The 24,731-nt window shown below is 44.3% G+C and overlaps 6 protein-coding genes across 15 annotated transcripts; 3 read left to right on the forward strand and 3 right to left on the reverse strand.

Moving 5' to 3' along the window:
• Positions 1–297: 297 nt before the first annotated feature.
• LOC108100467 (venom protease) lies at positions 298–4,149 on the reverse strand. 2 transcript variants are annotated; one of them, XM_043207684.1, is made up of 7 exons: positions 4,068–4,149; positions 2,250–2,401; positions 1,643–1,937; positions 1,294–1,590; positions 969–1,180; positions 820–891; positions 298–594 (listed from the first exon to the last, which is right to left on the reverse strand). In XM_043207684.1, the coding sequence occupies exons 1-7, from the start codon at positions 4,147–4,149 to the stop codon at positions 454–456; spliced, it is 1,251 nt and encodes a 416-aa protein (XP_043063619.1). In that variant the 3' UTR covers positions 298–453. The 2 variants fall into 2 exon arrangements, with proteins under 2 accessions (XP_043063619.1, XP_017059887.1); XM_017204398.1 differs by lacking the exon at positions 4,068–4,149 and adding an exon at positions 2,622–3,258.
• A 227-nt stretch (positions 4,150–4,376) lies between these two features.
• On the reverse strand, positions 4,377–4,894 carry LOC108100469 (adipokinetic hormone). Its single transcript, XM_017204400.1, has 2 exons — positions 4,796–4,894; positions 4,377–4,736 (listed from the first exon to the last, which is right to left on the reverse strand). The coding sequence occupies exons 1-2, from the start codon at positions 4,862–4,864 to the stop codon at positions 4,566–4,568; spliced, it is 240 nt and encodes a 79-aa protein (XP_017059889.1). The 5' UTR covers positions 4,865–4,894; the 3' UTR covers positions 4,377–4,565.
• A 143-nt stretch (positions 4,895–5,037) lies between these two features.
• Positions 5,038–7,320, reverse strand: LOC108100468 (ras-like protein 2). Its single transcript, XM_017204399.1, has 3 exons — positions 7,145–7,320; positions 6,455–6,542; positions 5,038–6,399 (listed from the first exon to the last, which is right to left on the reverse strand). The coding sequence occupies exons 1-3, from the start codon at positions 7,223–7,225 to the stop codon at positions 5,990–5,992; spliced, it is 579 nt and encodes a 192-aa protein (XP_017059888.1). The 5' UTR covers positions 7,226–7,320; the 3' UTR covers positions 5,038–5,989.
• A 413-nt stretch (positions 7,321–7,733) lies between these two features.
• LOC108100466 (protein ROP) lies at positions 7,734–10,363 on the forward strand. The gene has a single exon (XM_017204396.2). The coding sequence runs from the start codon at positions 7,921–7,923 to the stop codon at positions 9,715–9,717; it is 1,797 nt and encodes a 598-aa protein (XP_017059885.1). The 5' UTR covers positions 7,734–7,920; the 3' UTR covers positions 9,718–10,363.
• A 207-nt stretch (positions 10,364–10,570) lies between these two features.
• LOC108100155 (replication factor C subunit 2) lies at positions 10,571–11,762 on the forward strand. Its single transcript, XM_017203912.1, has 2 exons — positions 10,571–10,806; positions 10,859–11,762. The coding sequence occupies exons 1-2, from the start codon at positions 10,642–10,644 to the stop codon at positions 11,687–11,689; spliced, it is 996 nt and encodes a 331-aa protein (XP_017059401.1). The 5' UTR covers positions 10,571–10,641; the 3' UTR covers positions 11,690–11,762.
• Positions 11,763–12,026: 264 nt separating this feature from the next.
• Positions 12,027–24,355, forward strand: LOC108100396 (ensconsin). Of its 9 annotated transcripts, XM_017204269.2 has the most exons (16): positions 12,033–12,115; positions 12,668–12,721; positions 12,826–12,912; positions 14,054–14,310; positions 14,374–14,513; positions 15,033–15,148; positions 15,647–15,907; positions 16,510–16,650; positions 17,503–18,189; positions 19,398–19,571; positions 19,631–19,797; positions 19,859–20,707; positions 20,778–21,008; positions 21,082–21,446; positions 21,505–21,665; positions 22,464–24,355. In XM_017204269.2, the coding sequence occupies exons 1-16, from the start codon at positions 12,067–12,069 to the stop codon at positions 22,478–22,480; spliced, it is 3,756 nt and encodes a 1,251-aa protein (XP_017059758.1). In that variant the 5' UTR covers positions 12,033–12,066; the 3' UTR covers positions 22,481–24,355. The 9 variants fall into 9 exon arrangements, with proteins under 9 accessions (XP_017059749.1, XP_017059751.1, XP_017059757.1 ...); XM_017204260.2 differs by lacking the exon at positions 12,826–12,912 and having other exon boundaries at positions 12,027–12,115; XM_017204263.2 differs by lacking the exon at positions 12,826–12,912 and having other exon boundaries at positions 17,503–17,871.
• The last annotated feature ends 376 nt before the right edge of the window (positions 24,356–24,731 follow it).

Here is a 24,731-nt window from a genome sequence, read left to right on the forward strand (position 1 = left end):
AAACAGGTTTCTTGGCTGGTGGAAAACATTTTTAAAATACCTTGGAATTCACAATTAATAAAGGGAAGTTTATGTAATTTATTTTAGGAAATAACAAAGATTAATTGTATAATTTAAATTAAGAATTTTATATAAACTGAGATTACAGTTGCTTGTTTCCAATGTGTGGCACAAGTTAACCGCCAATATGCATTTAATTTGTTTGAAAGGTAAAAATAAGTCCAACCAGAAAACCCCTTAAAAGGGGAATTAAACTTAACTTATGCAAATGATGTACACAAATTACTGCCAGATCAATTAGCCTTAAATCAAACAAGAACATAAAAATTTATTAAGGAACTTCCGGTGGGCTTGTGTATTTGGGATTTAGGATTTCAATGCAAGTGGTTGTTAAGTGCTCTTTATTTGGATGACACATCAAAGATAGATATCCGATTTGGCATGTGTCATATTCTAGGCCACTGAAATGTGTCTCTTGATCCACGGAACATAGGAAGCCACTCTGGTGTAGACACCCGGAAAATTGGGACGAGCACACTCATAGCCAAAGGAAACCAGGCCGAGAAGGTAGAACCTATAAACATTGGCCTCCAACTGGTGAACCACAAACAAGAATGGTTAATAAATATACCATAAATACAAAATTCTTTCTTGCAAGTCATCGACATTTTTCGTAAACCAACGAAATCATGTTTGCGTCACGAAAATGGACAATTAGCGGGCGGTGTTCAGTGAACCACCTTGGAGAACCACCTAGCAGAGCTGAAGACTTGGCCAAAACAGGTTCGATGACTCACAGGGGAGGAGATTGTAACTGACCTGCGGCATCATGAGTGGTCCACCGGAATCCCCTTGACAGGCGTCCACACTCGAGCTGCCGGCACACAGCACCTGCCACAAAGGATTTATTGGTTAGTGGATAATATCCTCTCGGGGATTCCCCTTGGCTCCGGAGGGGCCAAACTCACCTTGTCGCTGAACTGGACGAACTGGAAGACGGACTTGTAGCTCTGCTCGCACGTCTGGCGGGACACGATCGGCACCTGGGCATCGCGGAGCACCTGCGAGGTGGCTCCCTGGTGCTTCACTGCCCCCCAGCCAGCCACGAAAGGATTCATCCCCACGAAGTCCTGCTGCAGGAACTTGGCGGCCTCAGGCAGGCAAATCGGCAAAATGTTACCTATTCGATAAAAAAATCATTGCAATGGAAAGAGAGTTGAATAAATAATATATACAAATATATATATAATTAATATAATATATTATTATTTTTTTTTTTTTTTTTTTACTCACCAGGCAGCGATGAACCCACTCCGTTCAGCTCAATCAGGGCTATATCGTTCGATATGGAATTCAGATTGAAATTCTCGTGGACCACTGTCCTGCGGATACGAAAGTCCATTGCTCCCGGTTCAGCAGGCTTGGAGAGATCATGGGCTCCCAGTCTAACCAGAGTCAGCATTGGATTGATGCAGTGCGCCGAGGTGACCACGTAGTGCGAGTGGATCAAACTGCCGCCGCAGAGGAACTTCAATGCATTCCTATTGGTCTCCTCAAAATATCCCAAGGCAGCAATCCAAGGATAGGCTCCTAAACAGGACTTGTATTTAAAATACTTTCAGATGTTTAAAATATTTCCTACCTTTCCTTGCTTCAACTCCACCCACAACTCGATTGGAAGTGGCACCACTGATGCCACAAACCGTCGCCATTCGTTGGCCATTTTGTGGTTGAGGCGGCGGTGGTGGAGCTTGGGGATTAAAGCTGGGGCTGATCACCCCTTGATTCAGTGGCGGAGTGGGCTGGAAGGTCATCGGAGTGGCAGTGGAGCCCCCACTTAATGGAGAGAAATGGAAGAAGCCAAAGGGTGCAGCGGTGGTCTGCAGCAGGTCCTTCCTGCTCCTGGCACTTCCACTTCGGTCAGAGGCACAGCAAACCTGCACGCCAAGAAATTTAACATAATCCTTATATTTTAAACTGTTTTAAAGAAGTTTTAGAAAATTTCCTAAAATACTGATAGTACTTCAAAAGTTTTATCTGGATCATATCTGGATCATATTTGTTGTTATAACTAAAGTTAACTAAACTATTTTGTATTTTTTTTGCTATTTGCGCTGTAGCCGCAATTTATATAATATTTAAGAGCATCAAAAAATAAATGCAATTCAGAACGTAGTTAAAGATAATTGCAGATAATTTTTCAATCAACAAAAAACTAAACAAAGAGCGAAACAGATCTGTGGAATTACCATAAAAGTGGAGCCATCAAAGCCGCATATGGACTGACCCAGAAAGGTGTGGAACTCGTCGCCCTGGGCCTGGTGCTCCTCCATGAGCTGGGGACAGGAGGTCAGGGGCAGACAGTTTCCAGGTCGGGATCTGGCATCCTGGCAGGACTGGGCTGTAAGATAAGTAAGTGATTGGGAGCGGGGCGTGGCAGGGAAGGTATAGTTCCAATTTATCTGGCCAATTCGATTTGCTTTGGATTTCGTGATCGTTTTTTTTTTATTTTGACTAATTTCGAGGTGTATATGCAATTTGATTTTTGTGTGTGTTTTTTTGGGGAAAGGTGATTGATATTATTTAGGTTTTTGGGAGGTGATCTTAGTAGAGTATCCGAAGTCTTCGGCGACGACGCCGCCTACGTCCGGAATTGAGCGGCATGAAAACCATCATATCCGAACCGATCTGAGGACCCGAGGAGGAGACCAGCGGCGAGTTCTGCTGCTGGCGGGGATCGATGCAGGGGCAGTTGGGCAGCGGACGCGCTCCTCCAGGCAGGCAGACCAGCGGCTGCGACGGACACGTGGCCACCGGAACGGGCAGAGTGGTGCCAGCGGTACTGGTGGTGCTCAGTCCGGTGGTCGTGGAGAGAGTGGTGCTGGTGGTGGTGCTGCTGCTTGTGGTGATCAGCGGCGGCGTAAACGGTGGCTGGGGATTCGGCGGCGTGGGCTGGAACGTCGGGATCACTGCAGGTGTGGACGGAAGAGCGGGTTGAGGCGGGATTAGTGGACCGATCGGCTGGAGCGGCTGCGGTGGCGGGAACTGGGCTCCCGGCGGCACTGGCGGTGGCGGTGGGAGTGCGTAGATGGGATAGTAACCTGGCGGAAAGAGCGGACACCAGCCCTTGATGCTGGCCAAGTAGGACAGGAACGGCCAGAAGTACACCTTCACACAGAACTCGTCCAGCAGAACCATCTCCGATCCGTAACTGTATCCGTATCCGTATCCGTTTATCCGTTTATCCGTGCTCGCTGCTCTCTGCTCGGCCACCAGGTGGCAACTGTCCACGAAACCCTGGCTTTTCGGCCAATTGCAGCTTGGCCAAGTGGAGCATGGCGGCCCATAATGATTATAATTCAATTGTGTTTTAGTGGGACGCAATTATCCAAAGAACTTTTTCACGTACCCAAAATCAGGAGCGGTTCACGGGTTGTTGGTTATTTAAAAATATATATTTAACTATCCAAATTGCAAGTTTACTAAACTCTCTGTTTTCAATAATTGAAAAAATAAATTAAGTAAACTATTTATATTTGTGACTAAATGAACCAACGCCTTTACTAATTTCTATCAAAATGATTCTAAAAATATTTTCACAAATGTTTATGACTAAAGAACTAAAAGCAAACACACAAATGTATAATATTTTATGACCCATTACTCATATTATAAAGACATCAGTTCGGGGTAGGTAATGATCAACGGGAATTGCACATTTTGAAAAACTTAATTCTGTGCATTATTCAATCCCTTAATTGCAGCTCCAACTTATTCACACCGAAATGCATCGTTAATTCTGGGGGAATTAAAATAACTGGGCCAGTGGCGCTTGAAATCCGATTGAAATCATTTGGGAAGGGAGGTCTGCTCAAATCATTTGATGGGTGTTGGATGGCGACCATTAAGGCCGATGGATGATGATGTGCTATGTGGGGAATTTGTTTATGTTGACACATTAAGCGGAATGACACGATCACATGAACTCAAACAGATCTATTGGCACGATCTGGGTGTATTTATAAACAAAATGGTTGGGTGACTAAAACAGAATTCACACAACTTACACTTGACAGAGGAGAAAATAAAGGCGCCCAGCAGAATTATTATAGATTTATGGGAACTTGGGCAGCCGGAGATCGCACACATTCTGATCCTATGAACTCCACCGACGAACTGAACCCGTGGGCCACTGACACACGGGAACTTAAGCGCCAATGGAGTGGGTGTCAGCAAATGATTTAATTGTGGCAATTTTCAAAATCACATTTAATTTAATTGACAGCCACCTGTCGCTGTTTTTTAGAGGGATGAACTTGAAAAGGTGAAGGATGGGTAAAGCACTGGCTCGAAATTCCCCTCGATAATCGATTGAGTTACATTTTAGATGCGCTTATTTATTGTTTGGGAAAGGAAGAATCCATTAAATCTAAATGCCGACTACGACTACCTTGATAACGTGCTGTTTACATATACATATATGGGTATATATATAGATAGTGTATGTGTGTGCGTGCTAGACATCGTCCGAGAACCAGACCAGGATCTGGCTGGGATACAGCCTCCTACTCGCGGTGTTTGCAGTCGAGGAAAAGCTGGGCCTGCGACTGCACGAAGCGAAAGATTTCGATCAGCATTTCGTTGGATGTCTTGCAATTGCCCTGCGGGGGCTCGAAAAAGGATCCAGGACCTGCCCCGCCCACCGATCGCTTGCCCCAATCCGGCGAGTATGTCAGCTATTCAATGCATAAATCACAAAAGTTATTAGCAAATAAAATATCTAAGAAATACTCACTTGACACTGGACACAGGCCAGCAGCAGGAAAAGCACGGCTGCAATGAGTCCTTCGCTCCTGGGATTCATTCTGTGTTCTATACCGATTCATCTCAGCTCAGCCTGCTTTTATACTCCTTCAGCTGCAAGAGGAGCCATCTGGCAGTTAATTAACCCAGCACTTGCAAGGATTCTCTCTATAATTAGACTCTCGTCTGCGCCTTCAATTCCAATCGGAAGCAATCGCCATTAAAACATTCGACTATGGTGGAAGCGTTTGTGATTCTCCATGTGTTTATTAGAATTGCGCATATGTTTAATATTAAATATAATAATGTATTTATTTGTATACCTTTAAATAAGTTCGTTAAATTAAGCAGTGTATAAGAGTTAAACGAGATTGCGGCTTAAGCATTGGTTGCAATACATTTGGCGAACAATTAACCAAAGAATCCGGCTGAGGACATGTACAAAAATATCGTTAAATGAGTTGTTGTGCGCCCGACAGCTGCGGATATGGTACAAAAATGTTTTGTGCGAATTACAGAGTTTGATGTTTTAGATTTCTACGCGCGAGAACGAGGCACTCAATTTGTTACAACAAAATCGGATTGTAAGCAGTTTATATATGTATACGTATATATTAGTAGTAAATAACAATACAAATTACAATAACACATTATTACGTTTTGGCTTAATCGAAACAAACGTTCTGGGTTTAGTTATTGCATTATAAAAACAAATGGCCTGCGAGCCACGACTGGTAATAATTATAGAAAACATTCGTCCTTAATTTTTGTCGTCAATCAACAAATAAAATTACAAAAATATATGTAGAAATATATATATGTATGTATATATATGTTATCCGTGTGAATCTGTTGTATATATCTAACTATGTTTTGTGTGTCTATTTGCATGTGGCCTTTTTGTAATTTTTAGTTGTAAGTTTCTTCGTAGCTACTTAAAAGTGGCGAAGCTTATTCGATTCGTTCGTTGAATGCGGCATGCACCTGGGCAGGTAAGAAATGCACTTCGTTTGGGCTCGTTGACACGTTTGCGCGGTTACTGGTATCGGGTTACTGGTTTATCGTCTTCTCAACGGAATTAAAAGCTCAGTCGACGCGTGTTTTTTTCAAAAATTTGGTGTTATACTCGTTAAATGTTGGCTCCTGCTTCCGCTGCGGCATTCAGGAGATTCCCTATGACCCTCTTTTACATCATGCAGCACTTTCTCTTGCCCTTCTTCTTGTAGTTCTGCTCGATGAACGGACGCTCGGCAATCTGGAACTTGCGCACGATCCTCACCAGCTCGTGGAAGGCCTGATCGACGTTGACCCTCAGTTTGGCACTGCACTCAATATAGGGGATCATCAGGCTCCTACTGGTGTTCTGCGCCTCCTCCAAGGAAACTTGCTGCTGTTGCTTCAGGTCGCACTTGTTGCCCACCATCAGCATGGGGAACTCGTCGCGATCCTTGACGCGCAGTATCTGGCGCTGGAACTTGGGGATCTCATCGAAGCTGGAATGATCGTTGAGCGCGAAGACAAGCAGGAAGCCCTCGCCGGAGCGCATGTACTGCTCCCGCATGGCACTGAACTCCTCCTGTCCAGCCGTATCCAAAACTGCGAAAATAGTTTTTTTACAAAGAATCTAGGGAAGGTAAAGTGAAGTATTTACTGTCCAATTTGGCTGGCACATCGTCGATGACACACTGCTTCGTGTATGAATCTTCAATGGTGGGATCGTAGTCTGTGACGAAGTAGCTCTGCAAGATAAAGATATTATGTATATCTGAAGATTTGATATGACTATAAAACTATTTCTAGCATGAGAACTTTTAGTTATAACGACCGTATACGAAATTTATATCTCAGAGCTTGATTTATATGTACTTGTAGCTTAAGAGCGGTGCGTTTATCATTCCGCCTTTGATTTGTTTACACACGTCACTTTTATCATCCACTATGCTCTATATATCTTCAGGAAAAGCTACAGCATATACACGAAAGATGTGCAGATGACGCAAATGACTAAAAATAAACGAAAACGGGCGGGCTCTGTGGTCGTGACCATGGCACACACTCTCGGAATTGATCGACACACCCAGAAAACTGGGGGCTACCACAACTCCTCAGTTATTTCGGCCGCTTAATTCCCAAAAATGGAGCTGCAGATACGGGGGTGTGGCCTATGGTGATCTCTGCGAGAAACTATGCACACGCATGTCCAAAAACAAAGTCGCTTGTTGCTTGTTTGTTGCTCTGCCCAAAACAAGGGCCGCCCCGCCCCCGTCATCACCGTCGTCCCCTCGCCGCCTCTGTGTAAAGCGACGTCACCACGGACTTTCGAGACTCACGCGGACCTCACCTGGATAAACTGTATCGTTATCGCCGACTTTCCCACTCCGCCGCCGCCGACAACTACCAGTTTGTACGTTTGCATCTGCATTTCCGCGTTTATTTCGACCAGTTGGCCAACTAAATTCCTTTATTTTCCTCCGCGACAGTGTTGTCAGATGGCGAATTGGCTTTCCCCCAACTGCTCCAAACTATGAAAACCTACTAAAAAATACCTCCTTTTTATAAATGTATCTTTATCTCAGTAAACCATTGGTTTGAGCCCTAGATTGGTAAAAACATGGATTGCTCACTTATTTATAATTTCTATTTCAAATTATCTTATTATAAAAATATTTTTTTTGCTCAAGTGACCCTGATTATTTGTTTATATGATGAACAGTTGCAAACATTCATTAATTAAAAAATTTTTCTGTATTTCACCATAATATACTTTCGTCATAACTTAATTAACAAGCATGCTCTGATATTTCTTGTGTTCCCTAATATGGCTTGTTCAATGTAAAACAATGTTATCGCTTATTAGGCTTCACTGTACTCAGACCTGTTCTAAAAAATACTGACTTATTGGTAAAGTTATAAACGTCCCCTGCAAATCCTGGTCACACTGTGGTATAGTCATCAAACGAAAAAAATACAGAAAATTGGCCAAGGAGTAGATAAAATTCTAAAGGCCAAGTTAAGACACGGGAAAACAAGTGTTAAACCCCAAAAAACATAAATAAACTCTTTGTGTGTTCATAACTCGTTGCCTTTGCGCCCGTGACCAATAAAACGCAGTGAAAAATGGCCTTGAAAGTGCTTGTGGGCCAAAAGCTGATGAATGAGGTGGTGAAGTATAAGCCTCCAGCCCCTAAAAAGCAGGGTGTTACGGCCGCGGGGGCGGGTGCGGGTGGTATGGAATGGAGGGTTCTGGTGGTGGACAAGCTGGGTATGCGCATGGTGTCTGCGTGCACCAAAATGCACGAGATCAGCGCCGAGGGAATCACTTTGGTCGAAGACATCAACAAAAAACGGGAGCCCCTGCCCACAATGGATGCGATTTACTTGATAACGCCATCGGATGAGTCAGTGCGTGGGTTGATTCGAGACTTCGAGAACCCCGCTCGCCCGATGTATCGCTATGCCCATGTTTTCTTCACCGAGGTTTGCCCGGAGGAATTGTTCAACGATTTGTGCAAGTCCTGTGCAGCCGGAAAGATTAAGACCCTCAAGGAGATCAACATTGCATTTTTGCCGTACGAGTGCCAGGTATTTTCGCTGGACTCCCCGGACACTTTCCAGTGTCTGTACTCCCCGGCCTTTGCCTCGATAAGGAGCAAGCATATCGAACGGATTGCCGAGCAAATAGCCACCTTGTGCGCCACTTTGGGCGAATACCCGAATGTGCGATACCGCAGCGATTGGGACAGGAACATCGATCTGGCTGCGTCCGTTCAGCAGAAGCTGGATGCCTACAAGGCCGACGATGCTACGATGGGCGAGGGCCCCGAGAAGGCTCGATCTCAACTGCTGATCCTCGATAGAGGATTTGACTGTGTTTCGCCACTTCTTCACGAACTTACACTCCAGGCCATGGCCTACGATTTGCTACCCATCGTGAACGATGTCTATCGCTACACACCCGGACCCAATCAGCCGGATAAGGAGGTGCTGCTCGACGAGAACGACGACTTGTGGGTGGAGCTGCGCCACGAGCACATTGCCGTGGTCTCCACCCAGGTGACTCAGAATCTGAAGAAGTTCACCGACTCGAAGCGAATGGGCTCGGCCGACAAGTCGTCGATGCGCGATCTCTCGCAGATGATCAAGAAGATGCCGCAGTATCAGAAGGAGCTGTCCAAGTACTCCACCCACTTGCATTTGGCCGAGGACTGCATGAAGTCGTACCAGAACTACGTGGACAAGCTGTGCCGCGTGGAGCAGGATCTGGCCATGGGCACGGATGCCGAGGGCGAGAAGATCAAGGATCATATGCGCAACATTGTGCCCATTTTGCTGGATGCCAATGTCTCGAACTACGACAAAGTGCGCATTATCGCTCTCTATGTGATGATCAAGAACGGAATTTCCGAGGAGAATCTAACCAAGCTCTTTACGCATGCCCAGCTGTCGCCCAAGGATCAGGATATGGTGCGTAATCTCAGTTGCTTGGGCATCAATGTCATTGCAGATTCGCGCAAGAAGGTGTACTCGGTGCCGAGGAAGGAGCGCACTACCGAGAGCACCTACCAGATGTCCCGTTGGACCCCGGTCATCAAGGACATCATGGAGGATTGCATAGAGGACAAGCTGGATCTCCGTCACTTCCCCTTCCTTGAGGGCAGGGCCCAGAACACCAACTACCACGCCCCGACCAGTGCTCGCTACGGCCACTGGCACAAGGACAAGGGCCAGGCCCAAGTGAAGAACGTCCCCAGACTCATTGTCTTCATCGTGGGCGGCGTCAGCATGTCCGAGATGCGGTGCGCCTACGAGGTGACCAATGCGGTTCGCAATTGGGAGGTCCTCGTCGGCTCCTCGCACATCCTGTCGCCCGAAATCTTCCTCAGCGACTTGGGCAGCCTCTCCAAGGAGGACTAAATGCTTATTGGATCATATTCTTGTTAACGATTTTGTCACATTTATCGTGTTTAAAAATAGATTGTTATTCCTTACCGAAGGTTCAAAATGATTCCTTAAGAAATTATTATACTAATTACATATTGCAATATAAACATAATACAAGACATAAATTATATACGCATTACATAATATATTAAAATTATAAAGTATTTTATTCTTAGCCGAATATAAATAAATATTAACTTCAATAATACGCGTAGTATTATTTCAATTAGGCCCCTATACTGGCTATTATACTGTAGTATGAATATTAGAAAGAAAATGGGACACGGATTTCACAGCACCATAATATATATTCACCTCGGACTACTAAAAATAAAATGTATTTCCGAAACTAGTCAAATTGAAAGAATTAATTATGAATGAGCCTGTCTAATATTCGGCAAAATGACATCAAAATATTTAAATGTTAACACTAAACATAGTAAATTGTACCAAGTTGTCTTGTAATCCAGATACTTTATAAATGGTTCAATTAGAGTATGTATTTGATAAAATTCGATCAATATTAAAATGCAAGTTCAAATTTTTCGCACCCGATGCATCTAAATGTATTGTAACTCCTTCAATACCCAATAAAGCTTACAAAAAAAAACTAAAAAAATTGTTTCCAAATTCAATTTTCAAAAATTAGATTTCTTAAATATGAAGAAATGTAAAATCCATCATTCCATCACCAAATATTTATAAATAAATTATGTGTTTAAAAAAATGTTAAATTCAGAAATCGATAAAGTTATCAGAAATCTATTTAAACCTTGAAAACATACTGCTAAAAATACCGAACACTTATATTTTGGCGCCATATCTACGGTCACACTTTAGCCCCACGCTTAAATTTGTTTGGTTTGCAAATTTTGATAAATATTGCAAAACAGAAAAATGCCGGAAGAACCTGTGATTACGGCTGACGACAAACGTAGTCATTTGCCTTGGATCGAAAAGTATCGGCCGCAAAAGTTCAAGGAGATTGTGGGAAATGAGGACACAGTGGCGAGACTTTCGGTTTTTGCTACTCAGGGAAATGCACCCAACATCATAATTGCGGTGAGTAATTTAAGATTTCTATGTCCAGTTGGATACTTACTATGGTGTTTAGGGTCCGCCTGGAGTGGGCAAGACAACCACCATTCAATGCCTGGCAAGAATCCTTCTAGGAGATAGTTACAAGGAGGCAGTCCTCGAGCTCAATGCTTCCAATGAGCGAGGAATTGATGTGGTGCGCAACAAAATCAAGATGTTTGCCCAGCAAAAGGTTACTCTTCCACGCGGTAGACATAAGATTGTGATCCTAGACGAGGCGGATAGCATGACGGAGGGAGCGCAGCAAGCTCTTCGTCGCACCATGGAGATTTACAGCAACACGACGCGATTCGCGTTGGCCTGCAACACCAGCGAAAAGATCATCGAGCCCATCCAATCGCGTTGTGCCATGCTGAGATTCACCAAACTTTCGGATGCCCAGGTCCTAGCCAAGCTCATCGAGGTGGCCAAGTGGGAGAACCTGAACTACACAGAGGATGGACTGGAGGCCATTGTATTTACCGCCCAAGGAGATATGCGTCAGGGCCTGAACAACCTGCAGTCTACCGCTCAGGGATTCGGAGACATTAATGCGGAGAACGTGTTCAAGGTTTGCGATGAACCGCATCCCAAGCTTCTGGAGGAGATGATCCATCACTGTGCCGCCAACGACATCCACAAAGCTTACAAGATCCTGGCCAAGCTATGGAAGTTGGGATACTCGCCGGAGGACATCATTGGCAACATATTCCGTGTTTGCAAGCGCATCAACATCGACGAGCACCTGAAGCTGGACTTTATCCGGGAGATCGGTATCACCCACATGAAAATTGTCGACGGCATTAACTCGTTGTTGCAACTCACCGCACTGCTGGCTAAGCTCTGCATCGCTGCTGAAAAGCATTAACTACTAATTACAAAAACGTTGTTTATAGGGTCTTAAGATTAAGGTCAAGTTACTGAATAAATTAAAAAACAAATCAGACAGAGCACAAACTGGAAGGGCAAGGCTGTGACATTCATTATTTAAAAGCTTTTCTATTGAATTGACTAATCTTAAAAATAGTTTAACAGAATTAATAAAAAAAGGGATATTTTTTAAAAAACTATATGAGCCGTTAAAGGATCTACCCGAATATGTGTTTATGTTAACATCAGAGACTCAAACCAATATTGAAATATGCAAAATAAGGATTTTTAGTGCATTTTGAAGTCGGTAATTTTTAGTGCAAAGTCTATTGCGTCGACTGGCTACACTTAAAATCGCTCTAGAGTAAAGTGAATATGGCGAGTCTTGGGGGCCAACACGAAAATATTTCGAATAATCCAGAAGGTACGCATTCAAAACAGCCCCCACGAGTACGAAATCGAAGTACAAAGCCCGGTGCGTGGGCGGCGATCGAAAATCGTCCAGGATATACGCGATTTCGGGGCCATTTACATGGCCAAAAAGTGCTGGTCGACTGCGCAGCAAAACGGCACTCACACCACGGCCAAAAAGCAAACGGAGTGAAAAAAAAACCGAGAGAGAGAAAAAAAGAAAAGCCAAGAAGTCAGAAGTGTCTGCCCCCTCGAAAACGGGTGGAATATTCCCTGTCCGATTCGGAGTTTTGAGTTTATAAATAAGTTCCAGTCTGAGGAAACACGAGAGAAGGAAACATACATTTTCCCCTATTTCTCTCTTTCTCTCGCTTCGTCATCGCAGCTGCTGCTTTTGTGCTTGTGTGTGCGTGTGTCTGTGTTTTTTGTGTTTCCCTTTTTCCACCTTTCCTTTTTCGCCAAAACGGAACGGCAATTGATTTTCCCCGCAAGTAGTCCTCGTGTAAAACTCCGGAAAATACCGCACTTCTCTCACCTGCCAAACATTTTCCGTGATTCTTTGCAGTGGAAAACACATCCAAGCGAGTCGAAAGTCGCGAGGGCAGCGTAGAGCGAAAAGGTAAGGCTCACCGTTCGATGGGGATTATCTGGGGGGTTATATAAAACGAACACATCTATATCTTATATTTGCACTCTATAAAATCGGCTTTAAATCAACTACAGCCCACGCACTCTGCAGCGCCGGCGCAACCTTGCATTGGTTCGCCCAGGTGGGCGGGCAAATCAGTTCCAAAGAAGACGACTCTCAAGGTAGTTGGCATTCCAATACGGCCTCTCAAACAGAGCCACAGCCACGCCCCCCGTCCCGCTTCGCCCTCCAACGAATGCTCCAAATGCTTGCCGCATGATCTCACTAACAAATAAGACCCATAGACCACCTTATCGCGATTTTAACCCCCGGAATACCCATGTCACTGGTCTATTACAAGACTGGAAGTCACTGAAAATCTTTGTTTGCTAATAGGAAAATCTTCTTATCAGTCTTGTTTTGAAAACTGACACACTTCTTATCCATTAACTCATACTGTCTGCTTCGTCAACACTTAAATCAAATTGCTCATAAACTTAAATCACGCTTCCTTAAATGTACATCAAATTTGTAAAAAGAAATTAAATATTATTAAACGCCAAAGGGAAAAGAAAAATTATACTTTTCATATCAAACGCACAAAATGCAAAATTGATTTTCTCAAGTGAAAAATCAATTCACGAACGCCGAGGGTTAAAACCCACCGAAATTTGCCTTCGACCTTGGCCGCTGATAATTTTCATATGTCTGAAATTTTCGCACCTGTAACGAGCGACAAGATTGACTTGCAGTTGTTCCTTTGTAGTCTCACTTACGTCATGGAATTCCAAAAATATCTTAACCGATAAGACGATAAGAACCGGTTTCTGGTTCGATTATGCAGACTTTCGCCGAGAACCGCATGTTAACAATATTATTATTATTATTGTTTATTTTTGCATTTTTCCGCCCCAATGTCATTTCAATAGAACAATGTGCGCTTGCATTTGCCATTTGCTTTCTTTTTTTTGTTTTTTTGTCGCCCATTTTGCACATAGGCAAATTTCACGCGGGGGCGGCGGCTTTATTGTCCGTGTATTTGTGCCATATTTGCTATTGTTGCTGCTAGTTTGTCAATTGACCCACAAACAGCAAACGTACATCGTCGATGACGTCAGCCCACTTCATGTAAATAGCTCGCCGGCATAAAATACGAAAAATGGGGTATATTAAGCAGATATTTATTGATTTTTTTTTCGGCCACAGGTAGCAACTGCTGAAAATATTCCCACTTTTATTTGCCTGCGAACCGTAACTTGTTTATCCAAATTCGATTTATTCCCTTATACGTGCGAAACCTCTATTAATTTGCAATGCTTTTAGCATCCAAAGACCGCGAGGAGAAGCTGAAATACGCCCGCGATCGACAAAATGAGGAGCGGCACCGGAAGATCGAGGAGCTGCGCGCCCAGGCGGAAGCCGCCCAGCGGTACCGAGAACAAAAGGAGGAGGAGCGCCGGCGACGCATCGAGGAGATCCGCGTACGGGACACAGAGAAGCGCCACCAAGTGGAGGAGCGCAAGAAGGCCATCTACGAGGCCGAGAAGGAGCGTCGCGAGTACATCCTCAAAAAGAATCAGGTGGGTTTTTCGGTATCCATTTCCCATTGTTCATTATATTAATTTATTTTCACTCCTTCACAGGAACGCGAATCCCGGATAGAAGTTAAAAGGCGGGACAGAAACTCCATTGGCTTCGCATTTGGTTCCTCGACTCCCCGCCTGCTGGATGTGCCCGCGGATTACGGGCTAGTATCGCCCAGTGCCTTTTGGGGTCAGCGGAGGTGAGATCCAAATGAAAGTTATCTCAGCACAAAGCCAAAAGCTCGCACAAAACACACACACTTGCTCTTAGCTTCATTCATGTTTATTTAAGCTAGTATTTTGACCGATTTTATCTGAGCTTTGTGCTGCACATGACTAATTATCGCTGTACTTTGATTGACATGCTAAATTGAAGCCTAGACTTTTTATTATTTAATTTCTTTTTTATCAGTATTTGAATTTCTAATGACACATTTGTTTACAAAACAATCAAAATATTTAAAAATGATTATTGACTTAGTTAATGCTGAACAAATAAAATATAATAATGATTAATTGGCAATTATTTTGTACTTGTCTTAGAATAGAACAGAAATTGAAATTATTTTGTTAGCTTCAGCATGAACAGTCAATATTTATAGTGCACGCATATACATATTGACTTTTTAGTAGAAGTTGGCAAACTAAAAAAAACTCTAATTTTGCTCCTGGCTTATTAAATAAATTTCTGAAACTTATATTTCATTTTCCCCTTTCAGATCCACATCTATATCGAACGTAGCGGGCGCCTCTCTCTCACGTCGAAGTTCAGAGCGTGAACTTGCCGACAGTGGTGCTAAGAAGCGTGCCTCCTCCTCGACGGACAGACAAGATGGTGAGTCCCGATGCCCCAGGCGGCATTCCAGTCACCCCCAAAAGCAGATATACACTACACACACACCCTTGAACACTACACACTCGCCGAGACACCAGACACACATAATGAGATTAAATTTTACTTTGCAGTTATCGTTTTCGTTACCTTAGACACACTCGTAACTCTTGTAATTGATAAGTCCCAGTTATTGTTTACATGTGCCCCGCAAATTACAGATTTGTATAACCCTCTACTATGTTATCTCCCACTGTGCCCGGATGGTGTACATGTGAATTACAACTATTGTTATATAGATTATACCCCCCAAGCAACCAACCAACCACCACCACCCACAGACCTCCTCTCACACGGCACGATTTAGTTTCCTTTATTTGAAATTCTGTTTTCCAATATGATTTGCACCGAAAAGCAAACAGCCAAGCACACCTCTGTAACGTTCACTTCTCTATCTCTCTCTGAAAACAAATCGAAAAACCTACCGACTTCACACCACAGATCACCGACGCAAGTCTTCCTCCATGTACGAGGTGTTCAATTGGGGCTATTCCAATGACGAGCCGCCCAAGCGGTTCTCGCTCTCCATCGCCGGCAATGAGATAAATATCGATGGGCCGGCCATTCCCAATCCGCCGCCCACTTGCAAACAAACAGCCAACGCGCACAGACCTACAAATCTCACAACAACCACAGCAACAACAAGCACCACAACTGCAGGCCACAACAACAACTTTAACAACCATAACTCGTATCGTAAGGGTGAGGGTTCTGTTCTTCAACTTCAACTCTTCTCAGCTCCTACTTGTTCTTAACTCCTCGTTCTGACCCCGATTTTTGTTTTGCCGTAACCCCTTAACCCCCGTAACCCCCTGTTAACCCGTTATTGTAACCGTAACCCCGCCGTAAGCTCTTAACTCGTTGTCTCTACCCCCTAACCCCGATCAATGGCATGTCTTGAGCCCCCAAAAGTTTTGCATGCTGTTCTTACGCCCCCAGATTGTACAGATTCCAAGCGCTCCCTGTTGAGAACCTAACCCCTTGAAAGCAGCATCGGTCGTCTTTAAAGAACTCAACGTAGCTCCCCAACAGCATGGTTCTTTTGTACCGAAAGTGGTTACTTTGGAAACAAGTCTTAAAAAATAATTATCATCATCAGAAAATCCAAGTGTAACCACTTTCAAAGTTTTAGCTATTTTCGCTTTTGGTTTCCCCTCGTTCCTAGTCATTAAGTATTTTCTTTTATAATTTTGAGGCCGAAATCGCCAATTGATTATTTCGGCAATTGCATCCACCAAATCGTATATCAAAATCCAAAATCATGTACAAACCAAAAACCAACAACCCAAAACCGAATATTGCAGAGGATAGCGTTGACTCATCGCCCATGGTGTTCCGAAGCGTTTACCGCAGGAAAACGGACCTCATGCCGACAATACCCAGCCCCCGAGACGGGCATTATGGTTCGCGCGGCTCGCTGAGCACCACGCCGGCCAGAACCCCAGGTAAGATCCCTCCAGCCGAACCCAGATCCCACCCATCCGCCACACGCCACATCACCCAATTGCAACCAGAATCATGCTCATCCAGCGATCAGCTTCATCGTCCAGCTACGCATCATCCATCAGCTCTTCATTCGACATCCCGCCATCCAATTAGTTGTCTTTTCTTTTGGTTTAGCCCATTCCGGACCAAGAGTTGCCCATTTATAAGTCCCCTGACTTTATTTCTGTCGATTCCCGGGTTCTTTGCTGTTTGGGCAGAGAGAAAGTGAGAAAAAAAATGAGAAAAACACTTTTTCCAGGAACCTGATATACCTCAAAGCCCCAGAACTTTCTTCCACGCACCCGAAACACACTGTAAAAAACACACCAGCCACTTGAACACACCTTTATAAACGCACACCCACTTGTACACACCATTTTGTAGCCCAGTTTGTACACATCTCTTTGTGACGTCTTCCTGTAACTGCAGTTGCGTTCGAAATAGTATATAAAAAAATAAATATAAAATATATAATATATATATAATAAAAATAAATTAAATAATATATTTAATATAGTTCAAATCTCAACTTTATTTATAGTACAAACTTTACTCCATCACTGATTTATTTATTAATACAAAATGTAAACAAATAATAATTTTGAAAGTTTTAATATTTTTTTAACATTTGTTATCATTCTTAAAAATCAATTACACCTTTTGATTGGTTTATATTTTGATTTGCAAACCATTCGCTATTATTTTGATCGCAACTGTGAGTAGATAAGCGTAGCTTCCTAAGGATCCGCGGAGAGAGCCCGGCTCGAAGCGATTCACGAAACCAATTTCAACTTTCAACTGAACCACCGCAGGACGGGCCTACTCGATGAACCGCCTGGACCAGCTGGCGCAGCCGATTCGCCGCAACGGGGAGCACATGCGGGCCATCCTGGAGCGGGAGCGCCGCGAGCGGGAGCTGGAGATGCTGGACGAGACCGCCTCGCTGGGCGGCGGCGGCGGGCGTCGCGGTGCGGCCGCCAATCGGGCCCGTCGAGCGGGAAGCGCCGGCAGCGGTAGCTCCAGTGCCGCCGGGATTATGTCGCGCAGCATGACCCACTTGGCCGGAGGAGGAGGCGGCGGCGGCGGTCAGCGGGAGCGCGGAAAGTACTCGCTGGGCGGCGGCATCTCGACCAGCTTCCGTCCGCTGGCCCACGGAGCCGGCGGGCAGCGGGACTCGACCAGTAAGAGCATGTCACAGATAAGCAGTTGGTCGGTTTATGGCAGCACAGCACCACAGCAACCAACACCACCCAACCACCTGCACCACCTGCGACAGTCCACACTCGGCCTGCAAACTGCGGCAACTAAGAAATACCTCCAGTCATCATTTGCCTCAGCCTCAGCCTCATCCTTCAACTCTGCATCCCTCCGCGCGAACGCGACTGGGCGTGGCCAAAAGCAGCAGCAATATGCGATCTCTACTAACCCCCACCGTTTTCTCGATTTCGATCCCAACTCATTGTTGCTCATGAACTCTGCTAGTTTGTTAGTGAATGCAGGTGTGTGCGATTAAAAAAAAAACAAAAAACGAAACTAAGAACCCAACACAAACATCTCGAACTACCAACCAAAAATCAAATCAATCCACCTATCCAAAAACACACTAGCACCACCACACTCCAACACACTAAATCCCAAATCCAAATCCGATAGCGTTGTAGCCATCTACCCATTTTTCGAGTACTTACCGATAGAAACCACTACAGAACACGAGAACAACAATATTCGCGCACCACAATTGGCTAACTAAACTCTCACCACACTACAATGAATCACACCCGTACACCCGCATAGGCTTTGGGTTCCCAGTAGATCGATCCACAGAAGACATACAAAGAACGACCGATCGGGGTTGTCCTCAGTTCATTTGAGCAGCAATTTGTGATCCATCTCCGATCATCTCTTTTTTGAAACCCTCCATGTCAATGCATTTCCATCCGCGAGTCCGTTTCAGTCAGAATATTCAAAACACATTTAATAACAAAGATTTTATTTTGAATTATGAATTAGTATTCAATACATTTTAAATAAAATTGAGCAATTACCAGAAAATACATATTAATAAGGTTTTAAAATGCACTGTAGCTTTCATAATTCCCCTTCTCATTTGGGATCCTCATCATCTCGTATCACAACATATCCTTTTTGTGGTATCCTGGTCCATATTGTTTGCTGCCCGTCGCCGTCTGTCGGTCGTTTCGTTCGTATGTAGCCATAGTTACACCTATTTCAATCGGTTTTTTATTACATGGTGAAGCGGAGAATTCATTGGTTCTTATTATTATTTTTATTACCACTATGATTTGTATTTATTTACATTTTAGCCATCATAAAACATTAAACACGCATTTAAACATAAGTATTTGCGGGCTCTGTTGAGCCTGGGAGTTGTTCACCCTGGTACAAGGTATATGTTCTTTGGTCCCTGGTTTTATTTGATGTCTACTCCTTATTCTGTTCGCTCGCTATGTGTAAGAATTGAAGTCGATCTTGTCTGTTGGTACTTTGGTTTTTGGTTAACCTCTGTTCTTCATTTGGTTTTGTGTTTCTCCTGTGTTTCCCCCTGCAATAATGGTTAACTCTGGTGACGGTCACTACTCACGTACGCTTTATTTGGTGCTCCACATAAGCTCATCCATATTGACACCCATTTACCCCTTGAAATCCCCCACTCATTCATGGTACTAATAGAGTTTGGATTCTTTAGGCTCGCGTTCGGGAAATGCCACGCCCGGCGGACACTATAATAGCTCAAGGCCCGGCAGCGCCATGTCCACATCGACGAACATGTCCACATCGGGTCTGGTGCCCAGGCGACCGGCAACGGCGCCCCGAAAACCGAGGCCCGCCAGCATCGCCGGAACGGGCATGTCCCTCGATGGTAAGCCTACTCAAGATAACTCTTAACAAACACAATACTGACACATTTAAACATTGCAGAGATCAACAAACTCAAGAGGGATAACAAGCCGCCCGTTAAGACGACAGCCGCCTCGCCATCCGCGCAAACGACACCCAAACGAACTGCAAACCTGATGTCCACCTCCCTGATCGTGACCTCCAGCTCATCGCGGCTGAGCAGCGCCGAAAAGAAGACGCCGAAGCGGGTAAGACTTACCATACAAAAATAATGTAATGGAATGTACTAAATCTGGTAAATATCTGCAGGAACCACCGGTGCCCAAGGCAGCCTCCGCTTCCAAGGCCCTGCCAAGTCGCACGGCCAGTTCGGAGCGCATTAGCAGGCTCAGCAAGGAGCCCAAAACCAAGGATACCTCTGCGATGACCAGGTCCATGATCGTCACCAGCAGCAGCTCCACAACCACCACAAAGCAGCCGGCTCCTGTCCAGGCAGCCCCCGCTCCCGCTCCTGTTGCCGTTTCCGCCCCAGCTCCCGAGCAGAATGGCGTGGCCAAGGAGGCTGAGAAGACGCCCGCCGAGGTGCCAGTTCCTGAGGCTGCAGTTCCTACCGAGGCGCCCGTTGCCGTCCCATCGGTGACCAAGGCTGAGAAGGAGGCCCTGAACTCGGAGAAGACGGAGGAAGTGGTGGTGCGCCAGGAGGAGGAACCAACACAGGTGGTGGAAGCTGTAGCGGAGGCCCTGATAACCTCGGTTAATGTGGAGGAGAAATCGGACGAGGGAACCGAGAAGGAAGCGTCCAAGCCCCAGGAGCAGGCTGTGCCGCCCAAGAAGCCGTCGCGCAGCAAGGAGAACTCCGAGGTGCGCGAGCTGACTCCGCCGGAGGGCGCCGATCTGATGACCGCTTCGATGATGGCCAGGAAGATCACGACCGAGGAGGAGGCCAAGGCCGCTTTGGCCGAGAGACGACGCCTGGCCCGCGAGGAGGCCGAACGACAGGCGGAATTAGAGCGCCAACGACTGGAGGCCGAGCGCCTGGCAGAGATTAAGGCCCAGGAGGAGGAGGCCGAGCGCCAGCGTCTGTTCGAGGAGGAGTCCACTCGCCTGGCCGAGGAACAGCGACGCGGCGAGGAGGAGCGCCTGCGCAAGGCCATTGAGGTAAGAGGTTTACGCCCAAGCCCGAACAAAGAGAACAAAGGAGTCTAATTTGTGACTTACTCACTCACAGGAAGCCCAGCAGCGCGAGGAGGAGGAGCGACGAAAGCGCGAGGACGAGGAGAAGCAGCGCGTCGAGCGCGAGGAGGCCGAGAAGAAGGCCAAGGAGGAGGCGGAGAAGCAGCGAGTCGAGGTGGCCGAGCGGCTCAAGCGGGAGGAGAAGGAGCGCGAGGAGCGCCGCAAGCGGGTGGAGGCCATCATGTTGCGCACCCGCAAGGGAGGTGCTGCCACCACACCCTCAAAGGTATTCATATTTAAATAAATAATGATATATTCTTTATTCAAACTCAACTAATTAACCCTCTTTCTATTTTTAGGATGCTAACGACAAAGCAGCTCCTGCTGCAGCCGCTCCAGAGAACGATAGTAGCAGCAACAGCAGCGTCACTGGCAGCAGCAACAACTCGGCTGAGGGTTCGCCCAGCACTGTGGACTCGACGCCAGCGCCCAAGGCTGCGGAAACTGCACAGGAGCCGCCAAACAGCCAGGCGATGTACGAGCAATCGGTGCTAGACAAGGAGAACTCGCTCATCAACAGCTTCTCCACGATGATCATCGACGAGAACGCCAAGAACCTGCAGCAGGTGAGCAACGGCAAGTTGCTGGTGGACTTCGAGGGCACCAATACAGTCCCGGCGGTAGCCAATGGCAATGGTCACATCGAGAATGTTAACAACAAGAAGTGAGTATGAGATTTGGCATGGGTTATACGATGTATTCAACACGGACTTCAATTGCAGTGACATCAATCTGCTGCAGGACGTAGTTGCTCCGGTTGCCACCCAACTGATTGACCTGAGCATCGAGTCACAAGATCTACACCTGAACAATAACAACAGCTTGCTGACGAGCACAGCGGCAACCACCACGCTAGTCACTGCTGATAGTCACGAGAATAAAGGTATTAATAATTAGTTTTTATACCCTTGCAGAGCAAAAGGGTATTATAATTTCAGTCAGAAGTTTGCAACGCAGTGAAGGAGACACCTCAGACCCCATAAAGTATATATATTCTTGATCAGCATCACGAGCAGAATCGAAATATGTATGTACGTCTGTCCGTCTGTCCGTCTGTCCGTTTCCGCGCAAACTAGTCTCTCAGTTTTAAAGCTATCGTGCTGAAACTTTCCCAAAAGTTGTGTAGTTGTTGCACGCAGTATATAAGTCGGAACGAGCCGGATCGGCCGACTATATCGGATAGCTCCAATACAAGAGAATGAAATAAAAAATTCTCACTCTGTTGTTTTTCATCAGATCGACTTGAATTCTTCAAGATGGCGTTTTCTAACTGTTATTGAATTTCGGATTAAATTTGATCAAAATCGGATAACTCTATCATATAGCTGCCATAGAAGAGATCGAAAATTATATATAGAATTAATGGAAATAAATTGATAACATCGTTGTTTTTCATCAGAAAAGTATGATTTTTGGAATATAGAGTGTTCTTACGACTCTTGAATTACGAGTTAAATTTGATCAAAATCGGACAACTATATCGTATAGCTCCCATATGATCTATAGTCAAAAATATGGGAAATGAATAGAAAAATCGTCTTAGCTTCGATGTTGTCTAGCCTTTATGTGTTTTGTTCGACATATTTGATGACTGCAAGGGTATATAAGCTTCGGCTTGCCGAAGCTAGCTTCCTTTCTTGTTACTTCTAATAGCTTACTAATCCTTAATTTACCCAAACAGATATCTCGCTGCTGTGAATTGGATGAGGAAACCAAACCTGATTGTTTTCTAAACCTAAATCTTGATATAGCTAAATGTGTGTGGAGTCGGAGTATTTATTTATAGGATGAGATCTATATAGGAGTGCGAGTGGAGAGTGCGACAAATTATGGTTACTAAAAACAGGAAAACGTAAAAGCTTATAAAAACCTATATATTTAAACGTACACATTATATAGATAGATCTGAATCAGAATCAGAGAATGGGGGTAAGGACGATAAGGACCGATCCCGAGCAAAAAGGGACGGAGCAGCTGCAAGTTAAAATTAGTTAAGAACTAAGACAAACCCTAAAAGAGAAAGCGATAGAGAAGAAAGAGATCCTCTGAGATCGTTTGCGAAGCAATTCAATATCAAAGAAATCTATTTGTGAAGCACTACAATCTAAGCTAAAGAAAAGGAACATTTGATGCAATTTTCGATTCGATTCGATTCGATGCGTTTCGATCTAATTTAATTAAAAACTCGCTTCAAAAGTTGAAAGTGCATGCTTACATTGAGTATAACTTGAGCCAGAGAGCGACGCCGATGGAGCGTATATAATTGAAAATTATATAAAAATAGTAGACAAACCCCTAATTTAAAACCACGCAAGATTCTACGGGGCACCCAGATCAAATTGTGTGTGCCGAGCCCCGAGCGAGCAATAAACGAAATCGAAGACGAAGACGGAAGACGCGGTATCCACATACCATTAACCCCATCCAAATCTATAGCGCCTCACTGCTAGGAGGGCACCCGCTCCCCCCTTATTTTTTGCCCAACTTTGCACAGTTGTTCTGTAAGTTAAGTTTACAACGTTGAGCCAACGAATCGTGAGGTATTATTTATTAAAAACAAAACGTAAAAAATAGAAAAAAAATGAGGGAAATTCAATTGAAATTATTTGCTGATAGTGTTTGCGAGCAGATATAGGTAGCCGGTAAACAATGAAACAATTACACGCGGATATATACACCCACTGTAATCACAGATGTCAGTGCTTGATATACACATGCCTAGGTCTAGTGGAAATGGCAGTACCATGTTGTACTATTTGTAGAAGGAGTCCAAAATCTGATTATGCTTATGTCACCTTTTATATTAGTCAAGTTCTCTGTATATTATCTATTTTGCGTCTACGTATATATTTTTTGGTAAACAATTTTTTATATATATACACATTTATATTTGTAATTTGTATTTATCCATGTGCAAAAATAAATTATGATGATTATTTTTTAAAGAGTCGTCCCCCTCGGAGCATGCATAACAGATTGTAAAAATGAGTCGATTTATATATATATAATATAAAACCATCCCCATAGTCTACGAAACTCACACACCCACTTGTATCTGAGCGAAAGGGCCTTAACAATTAGTAGGATGCATGATCGATGCAGATCGGTTATATAGAACGAAAGCAGGCAGAATCGGAGAGAGAACTTTTTCGAGCGTTTCGCATGCTGAAACCGTTAATAGATTAATATATTATAATGGCAATATGTGTATGCAACTAATAAGCCCTAACTTCTAGTTAATTACTGCTTTCCTATGTTATAAACCTAATGGCGATATAATCAAAACAAAAGACAAGCCCACATAAACCAAATGTGTATGCTACCAACATAACAAACCTTTAAAGATCAAGCTGAATTATGTATTTTTAATATTAAATATCACACACCCACACAAAAACAAAGGAAACTACAAACAGAACAACAAATTACACAAGCAATTCCCCTATTTATTTAGAACCACACTGAAACACTAAAGAAATTCGCTTCTTATCGTAAAACCACAATTGCATAATTTATACGATTAAACAAAATATATATTTATGTGAATAAACTGTAACTAATTCTCAAGGCAAACTCCTGAGAGCGATTTGCTAACTTGTTGACTTCCAGAAAGTCCCCGAAAATGTCATGGTCATCTGAATGGAATGCTATTTCCAATACCCTCTCGATAAGGCGGAACCAAAGGAAGTAACGGGTGGAATTTTACTCCGGCGGATCTGTATCTTATCAGCTAGTTTGTACACTTCAGAAAATATTACTTGAAATGGGGTTATAAGAGGTAATTCTTCAAATAAAATGTAAAGGACGAAAAAAGTTTGCTATAGCCTACTTTAAGAAGTGTAAAGAAAGTTTTAAGTGGCAGAAGTGCTTTTTTCCAGTGTACGATAGTTTTGAGTTCAAGATCTTATTTTTAAAAACAACTGCCTCTAAAAAAGCGCTATGACATCAT

Source organism: Drosophila ficusphila, unplaced genomic scaffold (assembly GCF_018152265.1).
Source record: "Drosophila ficusphila isolate 14025-0441.05 unplaced genomic scaffold, ASM1815226v1 contig_286, whole genome shotgun sequence".
Taxonomy (NCBI): Eukaryota; Metazoa; Arthropoda; class Insecta; order Diptera; family Drosophilidae; genus Drosophila; species Drosophila ficusphila.

What these genes read in the sequence shown, in the direction of transcription:
- LOC108100467 (XM_017204398.1), bottom strand. Translation starts at nt 3,198, where the DNA reads ATGGTTCTGCTGGACGAGTTCTGTGTGAAGGTGTACTTCTGGCCGTTC. An exon ending in AGTGGGTTCATCGCTGCCTG is followed by an intron (nt 1,181 to 1,293) that starts GTGAGTAAAAAA and finishes TTTATCGAATAG; the next exon opens with GTAACATTTTGCCGATTTGC. An exon ending in GACCACTCATGATGCCGCAG is followed by an intron (nt 595 to 819) that starts GTCAGTTACAAT and finishes GTGGTTCACCAG; the next exon opens with TTGGAGGCCAATGTTTATAG.
- LOC108100469 (XM_017204400.1), bottom strand. Translation starts at nt 4,864, where the DNA reads ATGAATCCCAGGAGCGAAGGACTCATTGCAGCCGTGCTTTTCCTGCTG. An exon ending in TGGCCTGTGTCCAGTGTCAA is followed by an intron (nt 4,737 to 4,795) that starts GTGAGTATTTCT and finishes TGCATTGAATAG; the next exon opens with CTGACATACTCGCCGGATTG.
- LOC108100468 (XM_017204399.1), bottom strand. Translation starts at nt 7,225, where the DNA reads ATGCAGATGCAAACGTACAAACTGGTAGTTGTCGGCGGCGGCGGAGTG. An exon ending in TAACGATACAGTTTATCCAG is followed by an intron (nt 6,543 to 7,144) that starts GTGAGGTCCGCG and finishes TTTATCTTGCAG; the next exon opens with AGCTACTTCGTCACAGACTA. An exon ending in TGTGCCAGCCAAATTGGACA is followed by an intron (nt 6,400 to 6,454) that starts GTAAATACTTCA and finishes CTATTTTCGCAG; the next exon opens with TTTTGGATACGGCTGGACAG.
- LOC108100466 (XM_017204396.2), top strand. Translation starts at nt 7,921, where the DNA reads ATGGCCTTGAAAGTGCTTGTGGGCCAAAAGCTGATGAATGAGGTGGTG.
- LOC108100155 (XM_017203912.1), top strand. Translation starts at nt 10,642, where the DNA reads ATGCCGGAAGAACCTGTGATTACGGCTGACGACAAACGTAGTCATTTG. An exon ending in CACCCAACATCATAATTGCG is followed by an intron (nt 10,807 to 10,858) that starts GTGAGTAATTTA and finishes TATGGTGTTTAG; the next exon opens with GGTCCGCCTGGAGTGGGCAA.
- LOC108100396 (XM_017204269.2), top strand. Translation starts at nt 12,067, where the DNA reads ATGGCGAGTCTTGGGGGCCAACACGAAAATATTTCGAATAATCCAGAA. An exon ending in CAAAGAAGACGACTCTCAAG is followed by an intron (nt 12,913 to 14,053) that starts GTAGTTGGCATT and finishes CAATGCTTTTAG; the next exon opens with CATCCAAAGACCGCGAGGAG. An exon ending in AACGGGCATGTCCCTCGATG is followed by an intron (nt 19,572 to 19,630) that starts GTAAGCCTACTC and finishes TAAACATTGCAG; the next exon opens with AGATCAACAAACTCAAGAGG.